Source organism: Furipterus horrens, unplaced genomic scaffold, assembly GCF_987537825.1.
Source record: "Furipterus horrens unplaced genomic scaffold, mFurHor1.1.pri manual_scaffold_7, whole genome shotgun sequence".
In the NCBI taxonomy this organism is placed as follows: domain Eukaryota; kingdom Metazoa; phylum Chordata; class Mammalia; order Chiroptera; family Furipteridae; genus Furipterus; species Furipterus horrens.
The window spans coordinates 140,737,001-140,759,878 of record NW_028327177.1 but is presented as its reverse complement, the minus strand read 5'-3'; the positions used below and the strand labels follow the sequence as shown (position 1 = coordinate 140,759,878).

The 22,878-nt window shown below is 60.1% G+C and overlaps 5 protein-coding genes and 1 pseudogene across 11 annotated transcripts; 4 read left to right on the top strand and 2 right to left on the bottom strand.

Moving 5' to 3' along the window:
* The first annotated feature begins 562 nt into the window (after positions 1 to 562).
* HYAL1 (hyaluronidase 1) lies at positions 563 to 5,474 on the top strand. 2 transcript variants are annotated; one of them, XM_090284794.1, is made up of 4 exons: positions 563 to 687; positions 3,078 to 4,001; positions 4,343 to 4,432; positions 4,592 to 5,474. In XM_090284794.1, exons 2-4 carry the CDS (start codon positions 3,102 to 3,104, stop codon positions 4,907 to 4,909), a joined length of 1,308 nt encoding a protein of 435 aa, XP_090140920.1. In that variant the 5' UTR covers positions 563 to 687; positions 3,078 to 3,101; the 3' UTR covers positions 4,910 to 5,474. The 2 variants fall into 2 exon arrangements, with proteins under 2 accessions (XP_090140920.1, XP_090140919.1); XM_090284793.1 differs by lacking the exon at positions 563 to 687 and adding an exon at positions 2,411 to 2,595.
* A 651-nt stretch (positions 5,475 to 6,125) lies between these two features.
* On the top strand, positions 6,126 to 11,796 carry HYAL3 (hyaluronidase 3). 2 transcript variants are annotated; one of them, XM_090284797.1, is made up of 4 exons: positions 6,126 to 6,178; positions 9,927 to 10,837; positions 11,205 to 11,294; positions 11,419 to 11,796. In XM_090284797.1, exons 2-4 carry the CDS (start codon positions 9,944 to 9,946, stop codon positions 11,692 to 11,694), a joined length of 1,260 nt encoding a protein of 419 aa, XP_090140923.1. In that variant the 5' UTR covers positions 6,126 to 6,178; positions 9,927 to 9,943; the 3' UTR covers positions 11,695 to 11,796. The 2 variants fall into 2 exon arrangements, with proteins under 2 accessions (XP_090140923.1, XP_090140922.1); XM_090284796.1 differs by lacking the exon at positions 6,126 to 6,178 and adding an exon at positions 6,537 to 6,591.
* Positions 6,128 to 9,261, top strand: NAA80 (N-alpha-acetyltransferase 80, NatH catalytic subunit). 4 transcript variants are annotated; one of them, XM_090284800.1, is made up of 2 exons: positions 6,128 to 6,178; positions 8,183 to 9,261. In XM_090284800.1, the coding sequence occupies exon 2, from the start codon at positions 8,303 to 8,305 to the stop codon at positions 9,068 to 9,070; it is 768 nt and encodes a 255-aa protein (XP_090140926.1). In that variant the 5' UTR covers positions 6,128 to 6,178; positions 8,183 to 8,302; the 3' UTR covers positions 9,071 to 9,261. The 4 variants fall into 4 exon arrangements, with proteins under 4 accessions (XP_090140926.1, XP_090140925.1, XP_090140924.1 ...); XM_090284799.1 differs by having other exon boundaries at positions 6,132 to 6,178; positions 8,114 to 9,261; XM_090284798.1 differs by lacking the exon at positions 6,128 to 6,178 and adding an exon at positions 6,537 to 6,591.
* A 703-nt stretch (positions 11,797 to 12,499) lies between the features above and the next one.
* IFRD2 (interferon related developmental regulator 2) lies at positions 12,500 to 17,510 on the top strand. Of its 2 annotated transcripts, none has more exons than XM_090284792.1 (12): positions 12,500 to 12,729; positions 14,591 to 14,713; positions 14,797 to 14,881; positions 14,997 to 15,121; positions 15,204 to 15,361; positions 15,507 to 15,557; positions 15,643 to 15,812; positions 15,897 to 16,002; positions 16,316 to 16,453; positions 16,540 to 16,668; positions 16,745 to 16,840; positions 16,983 to 17,510. In XM_090284792.1, the coding sequence occupies exons 1-12, from the start codon at positions 12,672 to 12,674 to the stop codon at positions 17,061 to 17,063; spliced, it is 1,320 nt and encodes a 439-aa protein (XP_090140918.1). In that variant the 5' UTR covers positions 12,500 to 12,671; the 3' UTR covers positions 17,064 to 17,510. The 2 variants fall into 2 exon arrangements, with proteins under 2 accessions (XP_090140918.1, XP_090140917.1); XM_090284791.1 differs by having other exon boundaries at positions 12,586 to 12,729; positions 14,591 to 14,722.
* A 481-nt stretch (positions 17,511 to 17,991) lies between these two features.
* LSMEM2 (leucine rich single-pass membrane protein 2) lies at positions 17,992 to 21,851 on the bottom strand. The gene is made up of 4 exons (XM_090284790.1): positions 21,728 to 21,851; positions 18,631 to 18,741; positions 18,354 to 18,539; positions 17,992 to 18,160 (listed from the first exon to the last, which is right to left on the bottom strand). Exons 1-4 carry the CDS (start codon positions 21,747 to 21,749, stop codon positions 18,027 to 18,029), a joined length of 453 nt encoding a protein of 150 aa, XP_090140916.1. The 5' UTR covers positions 21,750 to 21,851; the 3' UTR covers positions 17,992 to 18,026.
* Positions 21,132 to 21,211, bottom strand: LOC150005482 (U6 spliceosomal RNA; annotated as a pseudogene).
* Positions 21,852 to 22,878: the final 1,027 nt, after the last annotated feature.

The window sequence follows — 22,878 nt, the reverse complement described above, 5'->3', positions numbered from 1 at the left end:
TCCCTCTGGCTGGTGATGGCCGAGAATGGAGAGAAAGGGCTGGTGGTAGCACTGGGAGGGTGATGTCAGGTCACTTGGTGGAGGAGGATACCAAGGTGGAAGGGTTCCCAAGTGCTAGAGAGAAGATTCGGGTGTTGATCCATAGGCCATGAGATGCTGGAGCCAGGGGAGGGAGAGCAGCTGTGAACCCCCACACACACCTGTGAGCTATCCCACTGACATCTGTAACCCCCTAGACAGGTGACCAAGGCACACCTGTGACCTCACCCACACAGCTGGGACCTTTCCCACTTTGCCATGACCTTTACATACACGTAACCCCCTATGTGTGCAGCTATGATCCCCCCACGTGTGTGACCCCCCCCCCTTTACACAGTTGTGACCCCCTCCAATACAAACCCGTGGCCACCTCACATCACTTCCCCGGGCGTGTAGAAGACAGCCTTGGAGAAAGTGCAACTTGAGACGGAGCTGTCCTGTGGGTGGCAGCGGGGGGGTTGGGGGGTGACTCAGCAGCCTAGGGTATGCCCAACCAGAACAGGCAGGGCTGGACCAGAAAGCTGGACTGACCTGTCAACAGAGCTTTAAAAAGACGTTCTTGAGAAGAAGCAGCTCTGTATTCTTAGCCTCTGCATTGGCCTGAATGGTTATTGGTCAGGTGTGCGGTCTGGACCGTGGAGCCAAGAGGTGAGATCACCTTGTGTTCCGGATACGTGAGCCTTTCGGGGGTAATCAGAGGTGGTCTGGAGGTCCAAGGCGTGTCTGGGAGTTGATGCCGACTGCAAAGCTCAAAAGCTTAAGTTCCCAAGCCAGTTAAAACAGAGCTTTCCTCAGGCCTCAACCTACTTGATTTTAGTCATTTAACAGCTTGACCATAGTGACTCCATTTTAATCTCTTCACTGTGTTCCTCAGACCTCAGACACACACCACTTGGACCAATCGGACCAGACCAACCTGCAGAAGCTGGCCTGTGGGTGGGGCCCGGGGTGGGGGAGGGCTACAGGCACCCCAGCTGCTTCCTGCTGTTTCACCATTAGAGCGTCTCCCTTGGACCGAGGCCAGCCGGAGGCTGCTGGGCGGCTGGGCGGCTGGATTGTGCCAATCTCAGCACTAGGTCTCTGGGGAAACCAGAGGGTAGCAAGGAGCCTAGTGGTCCTCACTCTGGGACCCTGCTTTCTGAAGAGGCTCAGCAGCCACCACCTCTGTGGCCAGATCCTGTGCTCGGCTTGCGGCTGATGTGCACCCTGGGCCCTTCTCTCCTTCAGCCCTGCCACTTCTCCACCCTAGCCAGCCTGGAGGGAGGACTGAGCCCACATGGCAACCAGCTGTGCCACTTCCCTGGGGACCGCCATGCTAGAGGGCACTGGCTCAGGCTCAGCCTGGGCTGTGGAGCCAGGCAGCAGTTGAACCGGAGCCAGGGATCCGATGGTTCCCACCCCACCCCCGGCAGGCAGGCCTGGGCCTGCTGGGCACCTGGCAGGTCTCAGTCACTCGGTTCTGATTCAGCAAACCAGTGAAATCATGAGGAAATGAATAAGCATGTGGTCACGGATACACTGCCCAGACCCGTGGTTCCACTGACATGGTCTCCCAGTCACAAGACACCAAGGTCTCACACCCAGTACCAGGGAAGCTCTGGGTCCCACACTCATGTGTGCACACTCAGGCCCCGATGGTCACTAACCGGGGCTTCATAGACAGTCCCTGACCCAGCAAGTGTACAGGGGGTAACAGCACAGGCCTGACTTGGTGAGCACTGGGCCTTTCAGATGCAGGTCCCTAAGGCAGGGGTGACATCCAGGAGGCAGAAGGCCTAGGGCCACAGCACTTTAGAGGCCCACAAATGTTTTAATGTTGATTTTTTAATAGAAGAAAAAATATATAAGTAATGAATAGGTCATGGATTCAGTCTGGATTGTATTTATCTTTATACCAACATAGTTGTAAAATATATTTTAAAATATTTTTTGATTTGAGCTCCAGTCAGGGCACATACAAGAATCAACCAATGAACACATAAATAAGTGGAACAACAGATAAATGTTCCTCTCTCTCTAAAATGAATAAATAAAAATTTTTTGAGGAACAGTCCCACCCACAAAGGCAAAAATACCTAGGGCTCCCCAAAGTCATAATGCAGCCATGTGGGGCCAGGACCCTCCCTGGTTATCAGTCCCAAGATACCCAGATTCCAGCACCACAAACAGGCCTGCCACCCACACACCCCCCTGCACCGCCCCCACCCCCATCCCACTCCAAATAAAACCACGAAGCCCTGCCTTAGTGCTCACTGGGTGGGAGGTGTCACTTCCGGCCCAGGTCCCACCCCTTACAAGGGCACTTGGCTAAGGGTGGTGAGGTGGCTCTGATGCCTGGCCCAGCCCTCCAACCCAGGGCCCACCCCTCAGCCCGCCCCCAGACTGGGTGGGGTGACCCCCTACAAAAAAAGCTCAGAGTTGCCAGCAGCAGCTTCGTCCTCCGAGAGGCTGGTGCAGCAGGGGCCAGAGTTGAGGAACAAAGAATCTTGCTGAGCCCTGCCTCGGCCCTCAGCCCGGGGTCAGGAAGTTGGGAGGACAAGGCTCTTCAGCCCTGAGGTCAGCAGGGAAAAGCGGGCAGACCAGCGGGTGTACAGGAGGGCTGGGCTGACCTCTCCTTGGTCACTGAGCATCCCCTCCTCCAATGGCTGGCCCGGATTCCTGGGAGAAGAGACAGGAAAGGCCCCCCCTATCAGTCAGGTCAGCCTGGGGACCCAGGGCCTAGCTCTCTGCCACTCTTTTCAAAACAGATGTCAAGGCTTCTGTGGCCCTTGGGAAAGTGGGTGGGTGAGCCTAGGCCAGGGCAAGGCTGGTGGGAGACAGGGCAAAGGCCGAGCCCAGGAGGCACCCCAGATGTGCCCTCCAGGGACAGTGCTCCCTTCCATGCCTCTCCTTTGCCCTTTGACCTCCCTGAGCCCTGCCAGTCACTGTTAACTTGAAGTCAGAGCAGGATGGATTAATGAGCAAGGGACTTGGCCTCCCCGCCCCAGCAGGGCTCAGAGAGTTCAAGGCCTGTGCTCAGCCCTGCCTCCCCTGGCCAGGTTTCCCTACACCTGTCCTGTGTCATGGCAGCCCACCGTCTTCCCATCTGCACCCTCTTCCTGACCTTGCTCGGCATGGCCCAAGGCGCCAGGGGCCCCGTGGTCCCCAACAAGCCCTTCACCACCATCTGGAATGCAAACACCCAGTGGTGCCTGCAGACGCATGGCGTGGACGTGGACGTCAGCGTCTTTGATGTAGTGGCCAACCCGGGGCAGACCTTCCTCGGCCCAGACATGACCATTTTCTACAGCTCCCAGCTGGGCACCTACCCCTACTACACGTCTGCTGGGGAGCCTGTGTTTGGCGGCCTGCCCCAGAACGCCAGCCTGGACGATCACCTGGCCCGCGCGTACCAGGACATCCTGGCTGCCATGCCTGCGTCCGACTTCTCAGGGCTGGCTGTCATTGACTGGGAAGCCTGGCGCCCACGCTGGGCCTTCAACTGGGACACCAAGGACATTTACCGACAGCGCTCACGGGAACTGATACAGGCGCAGCACCCTGACTGGCCAGCTCCTTGGGTGGAAGCGGCAGCCCAGCACCAATTCCAGGGGGCTGCACAGGCCTGGATGGTAGGCACCCTCAAGCTGGGGCAGGCAGTGCGACCTCGTGGCCTCTGGGGCTTCTATGGCTTCCCTGACTGCTATAACTATGACTTTCTAAGCTCCAACTACACAGGCGAGTGCCCAACGGGTGTGTGTGCCCAGAACGACCAGCTGGGGTGGCTGTGGGGCCAGAGCCGTGCCCTCTACCCCAGCATCTACATTCCTGCAGAACTGGAAGGTACAGGGAAGGCACAGATGTACGTGCGGCACCGAGTGGGTGAGGCATTCCGCGTGGCCGTGAGTGCTAGGGACCCCAGTCTGCCAGTGCTGCCCTATGCCCAGATCTTCTATGACATGACGAACCGCTTTCTGCCACTGGTGAGTCTACTGTAGCCCTGCCCACTTTGTTAGACATTAGGTCCAGCAGCTGATGCCACAGCCTCGTGGCACTTCCATCCACTCATTCTCACGTTCTTTGAACTCCTATTGTGTGCCAAGGTCTGTGCCAGGCACAGACTAGCCAGCATCCATCAGAAGGATGCTCTGCCTGTCTGCATGGTACACACAGGCTAGAGCGGAGACCCGCTGGCCTCTGGCCACAAGGGCCGCAGCCGCCCCAGGTGGGAGTGAGGAATTACTGGTCTCATCCAATGGTGTTACAGCAATCTGCTCTGCGGAGGGAGGGAGAACCCACAGAGCTGTGCCGTCCCTTTCCCCAGGAGGAGCTGGAGCACAGCCTCGGGGAGAGTGCAGCCCAGGGAGCAGCAGGTGTGGTGCTCTGGGTGAGCTGGGAGAACACAAAAACCAAGGTGAGCTCAGGCCCAGGGAGGGGGCGGAGGTCGCCTGGGGTGACTCTGGCCCATCCTTTCTCCCCCTACAGTCCTGACTGGCCAGCAGGTGAGGGCCTCAGTGCCCTAGGCAGGCCCGTGCATGGCCGTGGTAGTTCTGACACTCCCCCTCCTACCCAGGAGTCATGCCAGGCCATCAAGGAGTATGTGGACACCACCCTGGGGCCCTTCATCCTGAACGTGACCAGTGGGGCTCGTCTGTGCAGTAAAGCCCTGTGCTCAGGTCATGGCCGCTGTGCCCGGCGCCCCAGCCATCCCCAGGCCCTCCTCATCCTCAGCCCCACCAGTTTCTCCATTGAACTCACTCCTGGTGGTGGGCCCCTGACCCTACGAGGTGCCCTGTCACTTGAGGATTGGGAGCAGATGGCAGTGGAGTTCCAATGTCACTGCTACCCTGGCTGGAGGGGAGCACGGTGTGAGCGGCAGGGCACGTGGTGATGGGCCACACACCGGATGCACACACTGAGCACCACCTAATGCACTCCGGCCCTGGCCAAGGCTTTCTCGAGTCTAGGCCCAGTTACACAAGTCACGGTCACAGCCCGGAATACACTCAGCCGCCGTCAGGAGCGTATGCCTGCATATGCACACGTACTTACAGACCGGGACAGCTGCATCAGGAGTTAAGTCTCCGTCACCCACCCACCAGGGCAGAAACATCGCCTCCAGGGACACGGACTGAGCCAGTGTTTAAACTGCAGCACTCACAAGAACTGCCATTCTCTGAGCGCCTACTCTTTACCAAGTCCGCTAAGCATGTTAAGTAGGCTAACTCATTCAGTCCTAACGCGACGCTGAGGACACTGAGAAACACACAGGGAGGGAAAGCCCTTTGTCAAAAGTTGCACAGCCAGAAAATGGAGAGCTGAGATTCGAACCCAGGCACCCTGGCTGCAGAGGTAGAGGCATTGGCTCCTACTGTGTTGACGGTAACCAGCCCTGCACGCAACCTGAATCCGCTCAGAGGCGCCAGCCCTGTAAATAAAGCAGACATGATTCTTCCTTTGAAGAGCTGTTTATTGAGCGCCTTAACCGTACAGGCTCCGGGGTCCAGAGGGCACAAGAAAGGCTCCTCTCTCAAATCTGACGTCTGTCGGAGCGCGTCTGCTTCCCAGGGTGGGGCCCAAATCTCAGGAGGAAGCTCCACCTGGCCATTCCACGCAGAACGGAAGCAGGAGGCCAGCGGGAACCCAGGGAAAGCTACGCGGGGGCGAGATCAGTTCGAGCCCAGGGCGAGGCGGAAACGGAGCCAGCTGGAGGAAGGGCCTGCGCCCGGCCCAGGCGGCAGCACGCGGGGAGCCGGCGGGGGCTGGGTGAGCCGAATTGAGGCGGGACCCAAAGGGCGATGCAGGAAACCAGACACGGAGCCTGTATGGGAAGGGGCGGAGCCAACGGGAGACGAAGCCGACGTGGAGTCCGAGCTGTGACGCACGGGGAGAGGGGCGGGGCTCAGCGCCAAAGGGCGGGGCCACGGCGGAGGCGAAGCCTGTGCCTGATCGGTGTTCTGAAGCACAGGCCGGGGGGCGGGGCCTGGCCGCCCAGGGAGACGGGACTAAGTGGTGCGTTGTGAGCCGAAACGGCTGCAGTGCGTCCGCCGCACCGCGAGGGGGCAGCGCAGACTGACGGAGGACTCCGAGCCAGCGACCAGCGCGATTCGGATCTGTTCGCAGCCAGGACGCCGAGCATCCTGGAGCCCCGCTTCAACATGTTAGTACCGCACCCTCCCCAAGCGCGGCGTGTCCGTCCTCATTGTCCCCGCTGCTTCTGTCCACTCCGCGCGTGAGGCCAAGTGGCTCTGCCGCCTCGCACGCTCTCCCTGCGGCTGTGGTTCCCTCCCAGAGCATGCCGAGCCACACCCACCCAGAGTCAAGTTCCCGAAGCCCCCTCCCCGCAACAGTGCACGGCTTTTGGCCCAGTAGGAGGGAGGGGGAGACCGAGGCACAGGAGGGACTGTGCCGCCTGTCTCTGACAACCCAGGAACCCCGCCCACAGTGGGTTGGGTCGATTTCGAAGGAGTTAAACCCGCGGGGAAGCCTGGGGTTCCTCACCTAGAGGCAGAAGCTGGGGCTGCCTCCCTGCTGGTCGAGGGGTGCGGTTGCTGCGGAGGTGGCCGAATGCAGGTGAGGGGCTTCCAGCCCTCTAGGTGGAATGTGGCGTGAGGGGAAGGGGCCCCTGTGTCTGACCCGTGGGAAATCGGCCTCATGCCCTGGGGGCCTTCCTGGGGGCCTTCCTGGGGAGGTGGGGAAGGGGAGGCTAGGGCGCTCCTTCTGCTGAGAAGGTGAGTAGAATGATGGGGCCCAGCGCCGCCCGCACCCCCCACCGCCAGATATTCCCCCAGCAGAGACCCTCCTGCCAGCAGGGCTTGGGGCAGGATGGGCAGACAATGGGGTTTGGGTGCAGGAGGTCTGAGCCCCCAACTTGGTGGCCGTTGGACTCCCGGTGGATGCAGGAAGGAAGCTGTGGTCCTTATCTAGGGTGGCTACGAAACTCAGGCCAGTGGGGACACAGGCTTGCAGGAGTCAATTGCTGTGTGACTGTGAGCCGGGCCTCTTACTAGAGCTGCTGGGGCCCCATCTGAAGGGACAGGTGGGTCCATGACCAGTCAAAGTGTCCTGAGAAGGAAATGTGGTGATGGAAGCAGAGGTCGGGGTGATGCCATCGCTGGCTTTGAGGATGGAGAGGCGTCTCTGAGCCAAAGAAAACAGGTGGCCTCTAGAGGCTGGAAAAAGGCAAGGAACCAGCCCTGCAAAACCTTGATTTTAGCCCAGTGAGACTCATTTCAGATTCTGTTCTCCCAAACTATTAAGGTAGTAAATTCATGTTATTGTAAGCACTGAAAAAAAAAGTGCCCTTGGCTGGGCAGTTTCAGGGAAGGGGCCATGGGCTGTGTGTCCCAGGGAGGGGAAAACAGTGTGCTGGATGAGTGAGTGGCGCCCCAGGGTCAGTTAAGTGGCGGGCATGGCCCACGTGGTTAAAAAGCGTCACCTGAAATTTAGGAAAGGGAGGAACAGAGGAACACCTGGGGATAGTTGTGTTGCCTCAGAAAGGAGCCTTGGGTGGGTTTAAGCAGGATGTCATTGTGTTTGGTCTGCATGTTCTGTGGATGGCCAGCCAGCTGTGGTGGTGTAGGGCTGGGTCAGCTGTCCTGGGGAGGACAAAGTTGTAGCCAGAGCAGACTGGGGCCAGGACTCTTGGCCCCCAGTCTCCATCCAGTGTGGGGGAGGACACCCTGAACCTATCCCCTCTGCTGTCTACCTGAGTCAACTCCACCAGGTGTGGGTCTTTCTCCTCCAGCTCACCTGTGTGCTATCAGGTGAGTATGGGCTCAGGTGTAGCCCACCACTCCCTTGTTCTAGGCTGCACAGCTTCCCTAGCACTCCATCAGTTCTTCCCTGCCCCAACCCCATCCTCCCTCACGGCACAGCCCAGCATGGCTTGAGTCCACAGGAAGAGCACCCTTGTGGTCTAAGGAGATGCCACTTCCTGGAGACCTTGGCCTTAACCCCCAGCCTGGCACTGAGCCACCTGCAGCCCAACAGGAGATGACCCTGGCTCCTAGCCTGGCTCAGCTGAGCCTGGATCTTCCGTGTAGGCCGGAGCTGAATCTAAGCCCTGGCCTAGCCACGCTGACCCCTGCCCTAGGCCCTACACTGGATGAGGCTGATCCTGAGTACTAGCCCAGGTGAGCTGACTCTGGATCCCACCTGCCAGCTCACGTGGACCCCGAGATCCGACCTGGCCAAGCTGACCCAGGATCCTGCACACCAGCCAGAGCGGACCCTGAGTCCCAGGCTAGCTGAGCTGACCCCGGGTTCTGCATGCCATCCAGAGATGACCCTCAATCCTGGCTCAACTGAGCTGACCTTGGATCCAGCACTCCAGCCAGAGGAGCCCCCAGCCCCCCGCCTGGCTGAGTTGACCCTGGAGCCCGTGCACTACCGGCCTGCACTCCTGGAGGCCTGCGCCGACCTCATCAATGAGCAGTGGCCCCGCAGCCGCGCCTCCCGCTTGCACTCCTTGGGCCAGTCCTCGGACAACTTCCCCCTGTGCCTGATGCTGCTGAGTCCCCGCCCCACACCAGGGAAAGCCCCCATCGTGGTGGGGCATGCCCGCCTGTCACGGGTGCTCGACCGGCCCCAGAGCCTCCTAGTGGAGACGGTGGTGGTGGCCCGAGCCCTGAGGGGCCGTGGCTTTGGCCGCTGCCTCATGGAGGGCCTCGAGGTCTTTGCTCGGGCCCGGGGCTTCCGCCGCCTACACCTCAGCACCCATGACCAGCTGCGCTTCTACGTCCGCCTGGGCTACCGGCCGGGTGAGCCTGTTCACGGCCTAGCCTTTACCAGCCAACGGCTGCCCGCCACTCTGCTCAGTGCCTTCCCCAGGGCCCCTTCCCCACTGCTGCCCTGCAAGACCCCTAGCCCGACAGCCCGAGTTGCCCCAAGAGCCCCCAAGGGGCCATCGTTGCCACCACCACCTCCCCTGCCTAAGCCCTTGACCACCTCACCGCCACCTCCAGCAGGGCCCCCTCCACAAAGCCTGCTGGAGACACATTACTGTGACCTGAGAGGGCGCCCCATATTTTGGATGGAGAAGGACATCTGAGGGCCACCTAGGGCAATGCACTGTCTTTCTGGTTCAGTGGACTCCCCAGGACAGTCCCAGCCTCAGCCCCTGGCCCCTGGGGACAGCTTTAGCCTGGGCACGTTTCCTGAGCGCCACTGGGGCCAGGAGGCGGCTCCCTGGCTGTGGCCCCGAACGTCGGTGTGACTGAATAAAGGCTTCTGTTGGGTGTGGCTGTGGCAGTTTATTTGTTGACTCCCAGCCTCATCTTAGGTCCCCTATCCCTGCAGGAGCCCCCAGATCCACCTCGGCCCTGGGGCCGCGGGTGCCAGGACACCTGCCCTTTGTGCCTCCCACTTAGCCCGGCCCAGGAGGAGGGGTGTCTGTTTTCTCCACAGTCACTCCCCCCCTCACCCATCACTGCGCACCTGCTCTGTGTCAGGCCCTGGACTGGGCGCAGGCAATGGGGAATGAGACAGGATCTTGACCCGAGGCGACAGGGAGATAGGGAGATGGGCATGCGTGCTGTGGCAGGGTCCACGCTGGGACTGTAGGAGCCCTGGCGCCCTCACTTCCCCTGGAGAACCAGGAGACCTCCCAGGGGAGGTGACATCACAGCAGAGACCTGAGTGCTGAGTGTTCTTGGGGCAGGAGAGAAGACAGGCAGGAAAGAAGACTTGAGAGAGCTGTGGATGGGAGAGGTGTCAGATGACAAACAAGGGAGGGGAGCGGCCCAGGCCAGCTTAGGGTGCAGCTCCTTCGAGAGGCCTATGGGACCCCTTGAGGACCGTGCTTTTCCCGTGCCCTTATGGGCAGGAGCTAGGGAGGTTTTCCCAGCTTTCCCTGCTACGTGGAAGGTATGGCCTTGGACTCTAAGCTCACACCTTCTCTCCTGCAGGTTTCCGTTCCTGGGGCATGACCATGCAGCTAGGCGTGACCCTGGTGCTAGGGGTGGCCCTGTGCCTGGGCTGTGGCCACCCCCTACCGCAGGCCCCCGAACGCCCCTTCTCTGTGCTGTGGAACATTCCCTCAGCACGCTGTAGAGCCCGCTTTGGTGTGCACCTGCCCCTAGAGGCCCTGGGCATCACAGCCAACCGTGCCCAGCGCTTCCATGGCCAGAACATCACCATCTTCTACAAAAACCAGCTCGGCCACTACCCCTACTTTGGGCCCAGGGGCACAGCTCACAACGGGGGCATCCCTCAGGCTGTGCTCCTCAACCACCACCTGGCACGTGCTGCTTACCAAATCCACCGGAGCCTGGGACCTGGCTTCACTGGCCTGGCAGTGCTGGACTGGGAAGAATGGTGCCCGCTCTGGGCTGGGAACTGGGGCCGCCACCGAGTCTATCAGGATGCCTCATGGGCTTGGGCACAGCGAGTGTTTCCCCACCTGGACCCCCAGGAGCAGCTCCGCAAGGCCCGTACCGGCTTTGAACAAGCAGCTCGTGCACTGATGGAGGGCACACTGCGGTTGGGCCAGGCATTGCAGCCCCACGGGCTCTGGGGCTTCTATAGCTTCCCAGCCTGTGGCAATGGCTGGCACGGTGTGGCTTCCAATTACACGGGCCACTGCCATGCAGCCGCGCGCGCCCGCAACACCCAGCTGCATTGGCTCTGGGCCGCCTCCAGTGCGCTCTTCCCCAGCATCTACCTCCCACCCAGGCTGCCGCCTGCTCACCAACAGTCATTTGTTCGATACCGCCTGGAGGAGGCCTTCCGAGTGGCCCGTGCTGGGCATGCACATCCCCTGCCTGTCCTGGCCTATGCCCGCCTCACACACCACGGTTCTGGGAGGTTCCTGTCCCAGGTGAGTGAAAGCTGGTGTCTAGTGGGGAGGCATAGCCCTGTCCTAGAAAGGTCTGAAGGGAAGACCTTGCCCACGGGGACCTGAAGGGGAGGCCCTCATCTGTGTCTGAGCGGATGGTCCCATCCTGGAGTATCTGACAAGGTATGGCTCTGCTCTGGCAGATCTTGAGGAAGGCAAGGCCCAGCCTTCGGCGCCTTGATCTGAAGTGGAGGGCTTGAGAAGCCAGTCAGAGGCGCAGTGCCACGGGGCCCTACTATAGAGGTGGAATCAGATTGTGGCAATGGGCCAGGAAAGTTTCTGGAAGGTGGAGATAGGCCCAGATGGATCTGGCCAGCTCAGCCGTGGCTTAGCAGCTCTCCGCCTCCAGGGTGACCTTGTGCAGACCATCGGTGTGAGTGCAGCACTCGGGGCAGCCGGCGTGGTGCTCTGGGGAGATCTGAGCTTCTCCAGCTCTGAGGTGATCACCGCCCCCCAACCTCCGCCTGCCACACAGCCCATGCTGGGGGGTCCCAGGGTCGGGGGGAGACCATGTCAGGGCCACGGAGCAGGCACATTCTGATACATCCCTCCCTGTTCCTCAGGAGAAGTGCTGGCGCCTTCATGACTACCTGGTGAACACCCTGGGGCCCTATGTGATTAATGTGACCAGGGCAGCCACAGCCTGCAGTCACCAGTGGTGTCACGGCCATGGGCGCTGTGCCCGGCGATATCCAGGACAGCTGGAAGCCTTTCTGCACCTGCAGCCAGATGGCAGCCCTGGTGCTTGGGAGTCCTTCCACTGCCACTGTTACCAAGGCTGGGCAGGCCCCACCTGTCAGGAGCCCAGGCCTAAGCCTCGGCCTGAAGAAACAGCATGAAGCCAGGAGTCACCTGCCATGACCGATCCTCTTTTCCCTGCTGCCATTTCCCGGTCCTTGAGGGTTCTGTCCCACTCTTGTTCTCTTTAGCTTGGCCAGTCCCCCCCATACACACACCCTGCTTCCCATAGGCTCCCTGGGGAGCAGAAGGGGTCAGAAGGAAACATTTACACTTTTAAAACCAGAAGCTCTCTGAGATCACCTGATCCCTCCTAAAAAGGAAGCAGTCGCAGGGAGAGAGACAGGGTTCCAGATGGTTAGGGTTGCCAGCCCAGGGCTCTGTTCTTACGCACATCACTGGGTCCATGAGAGGCAGAAGGAGACCTGTCCGATGGCAGGTGGGCCTCATGATCTTGGCTACGATCTGGACATGCTGAACTGTTTTCTGTACTTTGCTTTCATCATAAAGTCACTTTTTCTTTCACTGCCTGAGGTTTGGCTGTTCACCATGTCATCGCAAGCCTCATGCTCATCCAGTAGCGAGTGTCAGGATGCAAGTGGCCAGAGATGTGGGTCCTGCGTGGCGGTGGACGGCTCAGGTTCAGAGTTAACGATCGTGCGTGTATGCATGCTGTGGGGGTTGGGGAGGACATAGAGCATTGTGGGTGCAGAGCTCAACTAAAGCGTCGTGGGCTTACGGGTCACGGGAGTAGACTACAATGCCCAACGTGCCCTGCGCCTAACCGGTCGGTGATAATCAGCACGCACAGCCCCCTGGGAATAGTAGTTTCGGCATCGTGGCTATGGGTCTGAACCGAGTGGCCACGAACTCGCCTTCCCGGCAACCTGTCTAGCCGGGCGGGGCGCTTCGACCGGTTTGGCAGGGCGGGCACCTAGCAAAGATGGTGGTACGCGCGGCGTGTGGCTCCGGTTGTCTGCCCAAGTCTCAGCTCAGCGCACCAGCAGGTGTCTTGCTGGTCTGGAGTCCCAGCCCGCTGGGTCCCTGACCCCGCGCCCCCTCGCGCCCATTTCCCGGTATGCCCCGCGCGCATAAGGGCAGCGCGCCCCGCAAGGGCGGTCAGCGCCGCAGAGGCGGTAAGTGTGGACATGGGGCAACTGACGATCGGCGAACGAGGGGCTTTGAGTGGGTCCCCGCCGGTGTCCCTGAGGGTCCTGGGCTGGAACTCCTGCCTGGATCAGCTTGGCGCCGCTTCCTGCAACTTCCCCGTGGCCCGCACGTGCCCCAGCAGACAGCGGCCACGTGTGCGCCCAACTTGGGCGCGCTGCTCTCGGGTCTGGAGCCTGCGCTTCTGACCCTAAAGGCGGTCGGCACCTCCCGTGCTTCGTTTCCCCATTGCTCCTTCGAGTTGCCTGCTTTGGGGGACAAACCCGCAGGACAGAGTAGGAAGCTCGCCTTGCCTCCAATTTCTAATACGTTCTTGGACGGAACTAGGAAGTTGTTGGGAGGCCTGGGGGAGAACTGAGGGGAGGGAGGGGGCGATAGGGAAGCTTCAGGATTTCGGCTTTGGTGGACCTGGCCCTAGAGGGTGGTTGAGCGCCCTAGAGTCTGAGGCAGTCCTGAGAGCTTATCAGCGGACACCAGGAGAGTGTCCTGGTGTAGTAAACACGTATGTTTACTTTGCAGGGATGGGGTTCCTGCTAGACACAGCTGAGACCTGGCCACCGCCCCAACGGGGTTTGGGTAGGGGGACATCCAAGAGGGTAGTGATATTCCAGAAGGACTGGTTGTGGGGGGAGAGTTCTTTGAGTGGTGTCAGCTCCAGACTTAGGAACCAAGGAAGCCTCAAGGTTGGGGCTTCTGGGGAAGTCCTGTGAGAAGGTGGAGAACAGGGAACCATGGGGAGTGAATCAAACACCTGGCCCCTGGAGGGATCACGACACATGAAGAAACGAGGGAAGGCTAGGCTGCTTGGCTGGGAGGGCAGTGAGGAAGGAGATGAGTCCAGGCCCGTGTGGGCACTGAACTTTGTCCGGCAGGCACATGGAGCTAGTAGTTCCTGAGAAATAGGGCCAGCCTGGTGACCAGAAGCCATTTAGGGCTCAGCTGTGGCAGCTGCCCCAGCCAAGGCAGAACCTACCCACAGGAGCATTCAGTTCCGCTGAGCCTGACATTTGCTGGTGTTCACATATTTCCAGGGTGGTCAGGGGCCATGGGCCACTCCCCAGGGCCAGGAGGAACCTCTGTGCTCATCCACCCAGGGCTGAAGGCCTGGGATGGACCAAGGGGAGCTCATAGGACGGTAGGCGTGAAGCCTGGGGCATCTACCCACATCCACTAGGAAAAGGACCTCTGCCCCCAGGGCTGATGGGTAACCTGGTGAGCTTGTTGCTCCACAGAAGAGCCATAGCTAGTCACTTATTTAGTGACTGTTCACTTGCCCCATCCAAAGAGGTGCTCTTGCTCCTCTGTTTTGCAGAGAAACCGAGACTTTGAAGGCTAAGCACCTGACTTGGCTTACACTCCTGTTAAGACGTACAGCTGGGATTTGAACCCTGGATCTGTCTGACTTTGTAATCTAAGTCTCTGACTCTTGCCCTAGCCATTCGGGGGCATCATCTGGGCCGGTGGCTGAGCTACCCCAGGATCTGCCTGGGTACGACCCACTTCAGACCGGGCCACAGGCCCTTCTGCCTCTACCTGGCTCTTGGTCTCCTTAAAGCTCTGGTCTCTGGAAGGCTGTTCACCAAGCCTGCCAGGCATTCCTGGGCTAGTGCCCCATGTTCTCGGACCTTGCAGGCAGATTTCGTTCCCTCGCTTCTGCCCCCTGGCTCAGTGTTCTGTGCATCAGCCCCTGCGCGTCCCACCCCCACCTTGGTTTTCTCATCTCTGAGAGGAGCAGCATTCTGTCTGGCAAGGTCGTGAGGCTGGGTGAGGTACCCCCAGCCATCACTCCTCAATGCAGGCAGGCCACGTGCCCCATCCCACCCTCCCCAGGTGCCCGGAGCAGCAGCACCCAGGCCGATTCAGGCTCCAGCGAGGATGACGCGGCCAGCGAGGCCCGCAGCACCACCAGTGACTGTCCCAGCCTCCTTAGCCCCGTGGCCGAGGACAGCCTTGGTGAGAGCGGTGCGGCGGGGACTCGGAGGCGGGGGGCTCTGGGGGCCAGGGCAAGAGGCGGGGCTGACCGGTTGGCCTTGCAGGGGGGGACCCCGCGGATGAGCAGGGCCAGCAGGAGGAGCTTGAGGAGAAGCTGAGGGACTATGTGGATTGCCTCACAGATAAGAGGTACCCCGCCTGCCAGCCAAGCCCTGCGCCCCGGTTCCTGCTCAGCGCGTGCCGGATGTGACCCAGGTCGGGCTGGCTCACAAGAGCGCCCCCCCCCCCCCCCTTTATCCCCCAGTGCCAAGACCCGGCAAGGTGCTCTTGAGAACGTGCGCCTGGTCCTGGCGTCCCGCCTGCTCCCGGACTTCCTGCTGGAGCGCAGCCTCACGCTGGCCGATGCCTTGGAAAAGTGCCTCAAGAAAGGTTGGATGTGGGACATGTGGGGAAGCCGACATGGCCGGCTGCTGCCCTGTGTGCGTTGGCTGACTGGAAAGCGTCCCCGCAGGGAAGGGCGAGGAGCAGGCCCTGGCTGCCGCCGTGCTGGGCCTGCTGTGCGTGCAGCTGGGTCCCGGCCCCAAGGGGGAGGAGCTGTTCCGCAGCCTGCAGCCCCTCCTGGTCTCCGTGCTCAGTGACGGCACCGCCAGCCCTGCTGCCCGGCTCCACGTGAGTGTCCCTAACCCTATCCCAGACCCTAAGCAGAGAGGTGGGCTCCACCCGCCTCCAGGCGTCCCTGCTCCGGGGGTGAGCCCCCGTGGCTGGGAGCCAAGGCTCACCCTCTGACCATGGCCTGGCTTTGTCCCCCCAACAGTGTGCTTCTGCGCTGGGCCTGGGCTGCTATGTGGCTGCTGCTGACGTCGAGGTAAGTGGCCTTCGGGCACAGGCAGTGGAGCATCTCGGCCCTAGCTCCGCCCCTGAGCCACTCTCCTGCCTCCCGGTGCCCCTAGGACCTGGTCTCCTGCCTCACCTGCTTGGAAGGCGTTTTCAGCCAGTCCTGTGGCGAGGACGGCCCCACAGCCCCTGCCAGCCTGCATGGCCTGTGCTGCGCTGCCCTGCAGGCCTGGGCGTTGCTTCTCACCATCTGCCCCAGCGCCCACGTCAGCCGCGTCCTCGACAGGTAGGGGAGACTGCCACGGGCGTGGGGGCGGAAGGGCAAAGGGGCCCCGGCGCACACGCGCAGCTCAGCCTGCCGCCTCCCCAGGCAGCTGCCTCGGCTGGCCCGGCTCTTGTCCAGCGAAACTGTGAACCTGCGGATCGCCGCTGGGGAGGCCATCGCGCTGCTCTTTGAACTCGCCCGGGACCTCGAGGTGTGTGGGGGGGGGGCGGTGCCTGCTGACGCCACATGCCCATCCCAGGCTGGGTGCAGGGGGTGCCCCAGAAGACGGGGCAGCCTTAGGTCACTGTAGAGTGGAAGTGGCCCCAATAGAGACGCAGGTGCTGGGGGCCGTGTTGGGGGCCCTGAGCAGGGGTGTCTGGCCAAGGCAAGGGCCGAGAAGGGATTCCAAGGGCACAGGCCGGGAAGAAAATGGCTTCCTCAGTGAAAGGACGGGTTTGGGCAACCCCCCGTTGAGAGCCGCAGAGCTCAGGCTCGCCACGTGCCCGCCACGGCTCCCGCTGCAGGAGGACTTCGTTTACGAGGACATGGACGCCCTCTGCGGTGCCCTACGCACCCTGGCCACCGACAGCAACAAGCACCGTGCCAAAGCCGACCGCCGGCGCCAGCGCTCCACGTTCCGGGCTGTGCTGCACTCTGTGGAGGTGCGTGTGATTGCGTGCGTCCTAGCCAGACTGTGTCCCCCGGCACAGCCGCCGAGCCCAGTCCTGTGGGCCCCTCTACCCTGCAGGGCGGCGAGTGTGAGGAGGAGACAGTCCGCTTCGGCCTCGAGGTGCTCTACGTGGACAGCTGGGCCCGGCGCCGCGTCTACGCCGCCTTCAAGGACGTGCTGGGCTCGGGCATGCACCACCACCTCCAGGTGGGGAGGCCGGCGGGAGGGCCCCCAGCGCATGTGCCTCGGGCCCGCCTGGGCTCACTGTCCTCTCTGCCCCCAGAACAACGAGCTGCTCCGTGACGTCTTTGGCTTGGGCCCTGTGCTGCTGCTGGACGCCGCCGCCCTGAAGGCCTGCAAGCTCTCTCGGTTTGAGAAGGTCTGCACCCTTGGGTGCCTTTGTTTTCCCTCATTCCGCCGCCTAGCGGCCTGGAGCTCCATGGGAGCCAAAGGAGGAGCCCTGGGCCTCCCCTGCCCCACTCCCCTGCCCCCCAGCTCATCACTCTCTGCCCCCATTCCAGCACCTGTACAACGCCGCTGCCTTCAAAGCGCGGACCAAGGCACGCAGCCGCGTGCGGGACAAGCGGGCAGACATCCTGTGAGGCAGGACCGGCCGAAGAGGAGACTGTCCCCACCCTTGCCCGTGTTTTTAACAGGAGACAGTGCACTGGTCCCTGCCAGGAATTGTCACTTTATTTTTTTAATGCCTAAACCAAAAAACAGACCTGGGGGCGGGTGGCTGGAGGCCAGGCCACGTGGCGCCCTGGCTCTTCCTCCCTGCACTCAGCCACTGTGGTCTCTTCCTGCCCTGTCTCGGGCCAGGCCAGGTGTGAACCTGCCTTGGGACTGTGGGGTAAGCAGTAGAAGGTTCTAGATTCCTTTCTCAGGCTGTCCTCCCCTGGAATGAACCACTTTTCTTGGGGGTGGGGGGGGATGACATCTGGACAAATGTCACAATAATAGGTGGGACGGTGAGGCTACCTGGAATGGACTTACGTGCTGATTTTTAAAGACTATTGGAGATCATTAAACTGAATGCTCAAGCCTTCTGTGGCCCGGTTCCTGGGTGTTTCTGCCTGCCCTCCCTCCCTGTCCAGGCTTGGGCCCAGTTGGTTCTTCCCAGTCCCATCTCACCTTCGCCCTCCAGGACTCTCCCCAGGCGGCTCTCCTCCTAATCAGAGCCTGGCCTCTTGAGAACTGAGGCTGGACCCCTGCCGGAAGGCTTGGCAGGGTTTGGGTGACGGGCAGGGGCAGTTATTTCTAGACGTCTGAACCTGCTACCTAGGGGATGCCAAAGAGCGCTGATAGGCTGCGGGAGGATCCAGGAGGCTGGTATCGCTTCCTCTGACCTTGGGTCACCCAAAGCAGAGCCTTGGCACCAGGAGGCTTGGCTAGGCCTGGCCCGAAGGAGCCAGGGGAAGCAGGCAGCTGTGGGGCCAGGTCAGGTTCTTCTACAAAAACCTCCCCAGGGAAGTAGTGTGCAGCAGCAGTGGAGAGGAGAAACCTGTCAGCAGCCACTTTATTCCTCCGCACGCACGCCCCAGACTCCGGGTCCAAGTGGCATCTCAGCTGGGTGCTCGGGCCTCGCTGGCGTTGAGCCTGCGCAGCTGGCTGAGGCTGGCCAGCCGGAGTCTGAGCAGTGTCTCCTCCTGCGTGTGCAGCGTGTACGCCAGCGTGCGTAGGGACTCGCTCTGCAGCACTGTGGACAGGTGGGCGGGATTGGGGGTTACCAGGACACATGCCACCCCTCCAGCTCAGCGCCACCGGTGCTGAGAGCACCCGCCCCGCCCTTCCCTGCCTCGGCCGCTGCAGTTGCGCCCTCTACCCATGCAGAAGGGCCTCCCAGTCCCGCTTCTTTGCCCCGGGTCCCCCCAGCTTCCTGGCCTCCCTACCGCTCAGGTAGACAGCCAGGACGGCGAGGGCCAGGCAGGTGAACACCAGCAGCACGAGCAGCAGCAGGAAGCCCGCACGGCTGTGCACGGGGCTGCAGCCAGGCTGGCCACACAGTGATGGCGGCAAGATGCCCAGCAGCTCGTCCCATGGCTGCACCTCCTCGGCCAGGCCGGGGCGCAGCGAGCCTGTAGGGCGAGCGGGGCGTCGGGAGGGCGGTGGGTGCGCCAGCTTTGCTCTCCCCTCCCAGCGCACCCGCCCACGCCCTGCCCCCCTGACCTCCGCTGTGCAGGTCGCTGATGGAGTCCACCCGGTGCAGGCGCACCTCCTGCACGTGGTTGGGGGCCAGCGGTGCCCTGTTCCTGGGGCTCAGCGCCGGGGCCGGGGCGTCTGCCGGGGCAGCACAGAGTCCACTCAGCCAGTGGGCCACCCCCTCCCGTCGAGGTGGCTTTCAGAGGCAGCAGGGGCTCAGAGAAGATGGGGACGGGGCAACTCGGGAGTGACCCTTGGTTTTGGAGCCAGGACAACCCGGAACCCTCTAGGCCTGATGGACCCACAGCGTAGCAGGAGGCTCCCTTGACTTGTTCTGGTTTGTGTCCTTCCAAGCGTCTCAGGGACTCCCAGGTGTTCCTGAGTTTTCCAGCCTCGGGGGAATAAACCTACAGCGCGTGAAGTCCACTCCTGCCTCTTCTGCTGTCAGTTCGCCTTGCAGACCCTGGGAATTGGCCATCAGGCCAGAGCCTGGCAATCTCTGGTCCCGGCAGAGGCAGCGCTGTGCCAGCCAGTGGGGCCTCCCCCTCCCGCTCCGCGCGCCTTGGCTCTGCTCTTTAACGTCCTCAACGTGACTCTGCTGTGCTGCTGTGAGCTCAGCTGTTTTCACTCAAAATCACAACAGGAGACCTGCCTCACTCCGGTCTCCCTTCAGGCCTCCCTTTGAGGCTGCCTGGGCATTTAGGTTACGTGTATTTCCAGTTCCCTTCAGAAACTGATAACCCCCAGAAGAGGACAGACATCACTGAATATGGAGGTTTCTCTGTTTCCCAGTAGTTAATCAGGACAGATTCCCAGAAACAGAATTACCAGATCAAAAAGCAGGGACTTTTTTTTTTTTTTTTTTTTTCACCTGGCCAGGTGGTTACAATGTCATCTAGACCCACCAAGGGTGCAGGTTTGCTTCCTGATGTGGGCACATATAAGACGTAACCAGCGGCCCTGGCTGGTGTGGCTCAGTGGATTGAGCGCCGACCTGCAGAACGAAAGACTGCCGATTCGATTCCCAGTCAGGGCACCTGCCTGGGCTGTGGGCCAGGTTCCTGGCTGGGGGGCGTGCGAGAGGCAACCAATTGAAGTTTCTCTTGCATATCAATGTTTCTCTCCCTCTCTTTTTCCACCCCCACTCCCAAAAAAGTAAATAAAATATAAGAAGCAACCGATGAATGCATAAATAAGTGGAACAACAAATTGATGTTTCTCTCTAGCTCTAAAAAAAAAATAAAGACAGGGACTTTATTTTAAAGCGGTCTTCACGTTTTCCTCTAGAATGGCTGCCCCCAACCCCCCAGAATACAATATTACCACCGTTAGGCATCTCCACTGAAACACATTGTATACATACATGTGCACACACATACTTGCCAAGCCGGGAGATGAGGTAAGGCCCTTTGTGACCCGTTTGCCTGGGGCTCTGCCTGGGGAGTCTAATAGGCTTCCTAACTATCCCTTCATGGCCTCTGTCCAGCTAGTCGCTGGGAGCTGTGCAGGTTCCCTGGATTTTAATTATTGTACTTATTTATGGATCCATTGAAGTGTTTATTTTGTGATTTCTAAAAATGATTATTTTTATTTTTTATATTTAGAGAGAGGGGAGGGGCAGGAGGCAGAGAGAGAGAGGAACATCGATGTGCGAGGGAAAGATTGCTTGGTTGCCTCTCGCGCGCCCCCAGCTGGGGACGTGGCCCGCAACCCAGGCATGTGCTCTGACTGGGAATTGAACCTGCAACCTTTCAGTTCACAGGCTGGCATTCAAACCATTGGGCCACACCAGCCAGGGGAAAATTATATTTTCTTTTGGTGGTTCTTTGACTTGATTTTGTTTTTAAAAAATCTTAGCCCCTTAAGAGCCCCAGATGCCCAGCTGGAAGCTAGATCACGAAGTTGGGGGGAGGGGGCATTGAAGGGACATCTCTTGATAGGGGCAAGGGTGAGTGTGCTCTCTGGGGCTATCACTTGATGAACAGGAACTCAGACTTCGTGATTTGCCTGACGCTGACCCTTGACGTGCTCAAAAGTTAAACAGAAACAGGTGCTGTTAATGTCTGGGTGGTGTGTTGGAGGTCGTATTAAACTCCCTCTTTGCACTTGGCTGTGCTTTTCCCACACTTTCTATATTGAACTCAGAGTCTGTTTGCTCCCAGGAGACATGCACAGTAAATCCCACTGTTAAGACCTCAAAAGGAGGTAACCTTCCCCCACCGCCACCACCAGGGGCCAGGCCACTCCCATCCAGTTAAATATTTTTAAATTAAATGTATTGAGGTGACTGGTTAATAAGATTATACAGCTTTCAAGAGTACATTTCTGTGATGCATGCTGTGTAGACTGCATTGTGTGCCCGCCACCCAAAGTTAAATCAGCCTCCATCACCACGTATTTGACCTCTTAGAATATTGAAAATGTGATGGGGGCAGCTGACAGGTGAGCAGGCTGGAGCCGCAGAGCAGCTGATCCTGCAGCTGCGCCTGACGTTCCCTGGCCCTTGCTCTGGCCCCTCTGAGCCTCCACGCTTCTTGCTTGTGGTGTGGCCATGCTAATCTTCCCTGTCTCGTTCCGATTTTAGTAAACATGCTGCCAAAGCGAGCACAATTTATTTTTCCCCATCATCATTTATCCCCCATATATCCTCTCCCACCTCCACCCACCCCCTGCCATCAAAGTCTTAACCAGCGGTTAGTCTGACCAGCCAAGGGACCCCAGCTTTAGCCAGCTGGGCCACCTAGGTCCAGGGTGGAGGAAGTCAGAAGCCCATCCATTCCAAGTGTCCAAATGCATCCTGCAACCACTGCTCACGCCCAACCTGCAAGAAGAGCTGAAGGGCCAGGCAGCTGCCTGACTCACACCCACTTGGTCACAACTGGTTGTCCCCCCGGGTCCCCCGTGCTGTCCCTAGCAGGGGAACCAAGCAGGGCCTGAGGTGAGAGGCTCCAGGCACGGAAGGCCTTCCTCCATGCACAGGGCGCAGGTCCCATGACTCCAGCTGGGACATGGTGACTGATGAGTGACTACTTAAGAAAGTGAGGTCAGTGGGATGGGGGGCAGGTTTCTCCCTGGTCCGCAAGGTCATAATTCTGGGGCCTCGCCGCCCTCAGCCATCTCCTACCTTCCTGGGTCTCCTCAGGCATGATGGGGGCGGGCGGACAGCAGGCCCGATGTCAGTGCCCAGTAGCAGGACAGGATGGACGAAGTGGAGGCTCCTCTGAGAGCCTGGGGAAGGCCTGGCCACTTCCCAGCCAGGGCCCAAAATAGGCGTGAGCTCAGCACACTGGGCTATATTTAGAGGGGACAATGCTCAGCCATGGGAAGGGGTGGAGTGACCCACACGGGCCAGGCTGGACTGCTGGTCTAGTAATGGAGATCAGGCAAAGGCGTGTGCCCAGGGGCTTCCCTGGGGAGCCCCGCCTCTCCCACACGCACATGGGCCTCCCTTGGTATCTTCAGACAGGCTGCCTCAGGCACACCTCCAGCAGCACTGCACACGGCAGCCCAGACATGCAAGGGGACCCTGCACATCTCCAGTTCCCCACGCCCCAAGATCCCTAGCCACAGCTGGGTCCCTCTCCATGCATAAGTGGGGTAAGCACCCACCACCGTGTGCCCTGGGGCACCAGGGACTGAGGGCGATGTGCCATGAGGGCTCAGAGAACCCTAAAAGGGGTAAATGTTCCATATGCGCGGGCACCTGTGCTGGTCAGTGGAAGGCCCTAGGTTGAAGGCGGGCACTTCTATTACCAAGCCTACAACCATGTGTAAGGGATTGCCCCTCTCTGACCTCAGTTTCCTCACTTGTAAATCAGAAAAACAGCGCTTCCCCCTGCCATGGCACATATGAAGTTGGGGGTACGACCCCGTGTCTGAGGCACTCAGCACAATGGAGTTTTCACCCTCCTTCCTTTTCACAGGAGCACACAGGCCACACGGGGTTGTGTAAGGATGCAGGTCACCACGTGCCCTTGAATGGGGGAAGTGGCCCAGTTTAGGGCCCACTCTGCTGTTAAGAGCCCAGTGTCACTTCTTCCCACATGGGACAAACCAGCGAGTGGGGCTCTGCCTTCTGAAACATCCCAGATCCGTTACCCCTTCACGTTTCTCAAACACGGCAGGACCTTTGCCCTGGCTCTTACCTCCTGGAATGTTCTACCCCCAGGTACTCCCATGGCTGGCTCCTGGTCACTTAGTTCAAAGGCCAACTCCTTAGTGAGGCCTTCGGCTCACATTCTCTCCCACATCACCCACTTTTATTTTCTTCATAGC

Coding starts and splice junctions, on each gene's coding strand:
- HYAL3 (XM_090284797.1), top strand. CDS start 9,944: ATGACCATGCAGCTAGGCGTGACCCTGGTGCTAGGGGTGGCCCTGTGC. Junction 10,838..11,204: donor CTGGGAGGTTCCTGTCCCAG/GTGAGTGAAAGC, acceptor CTCCGCCTCCAG/GGTGACCTTGTGCAGACCAT. Junction 11,295..11,418: donor TGAGCTTCTCCAGCTCTGAG/GTGATCACCGCC, acceptor CCTGTTCCTCAG/GAGAAGTGCTGGCGCCTTCA.
- HYAL1 (XM_090284794.1), top strand. CDS start 3,102: ATGGCAGCCCACCGTCTTCCCATCTGCACCCTCTTCCTGACCTTGCTC. Junction 4,002..4,342: donor CGAACCGCTTTCTGCCACTG/GTGAGTCTACTG, acceptor CCCTTTCCCCAG/GAGGAGCTGGAGCACAGCCT. Junction 4,433..4,591: donor GGGAGAACACAAAAACCAAG/GTGAGCTCAGGC, acceptor CCTCCTACCCAG/GAGTCATGCCAGGCCATCAA.
- LSMEM2 (XM_090284790.1), bottom strand. CDS start 21,749: ATGCCTGAGGAGACCCAGGAAG. Junction 18,742..21,727: donor GCCTGAGGAGACCCAGGAAG/GTAGGAGATGGC, acceptor CTGCCCCGGCAG/ACGCCCCGGCCCCGGCGCTG. Junction 18,161..18,353: donor CCTGGCTGTCTACCTGAGCG/GTAGGGAGGCCA, acceptor ACCTGTCCACAG/TGCTGCAGAGCGAGTCCCTA.
- IFRD2 (XM_090284791.1), top strand. CDS start 12,672: ATGCCCCGCGCGCATAAGGGCAGCGCGCCCCGCAAGGGCGGTCAGCGC. Junction 15,122..15,203: donor GGAAAAGTGCCTCAAGAAAG/GTTGGATGTGGG, acceptor GCGTCCCCGCAG/GGAAGGGCGAGGAGCAGGCC. Junction 16,454..16,539: donor CTGTGCTGCACTCTGTGGAG/GTGCGTGTGATT, acceptor TCTACCCTGCAG/GGCGGCGAGTGTGAGGAGGA.
- NAA80 (XM_090284799.1), top strand. CDS start 8,126: ATGAGGCTGATCCTGAGTACTAGCCCAGGTGAGCTGACTCTGGATCCC.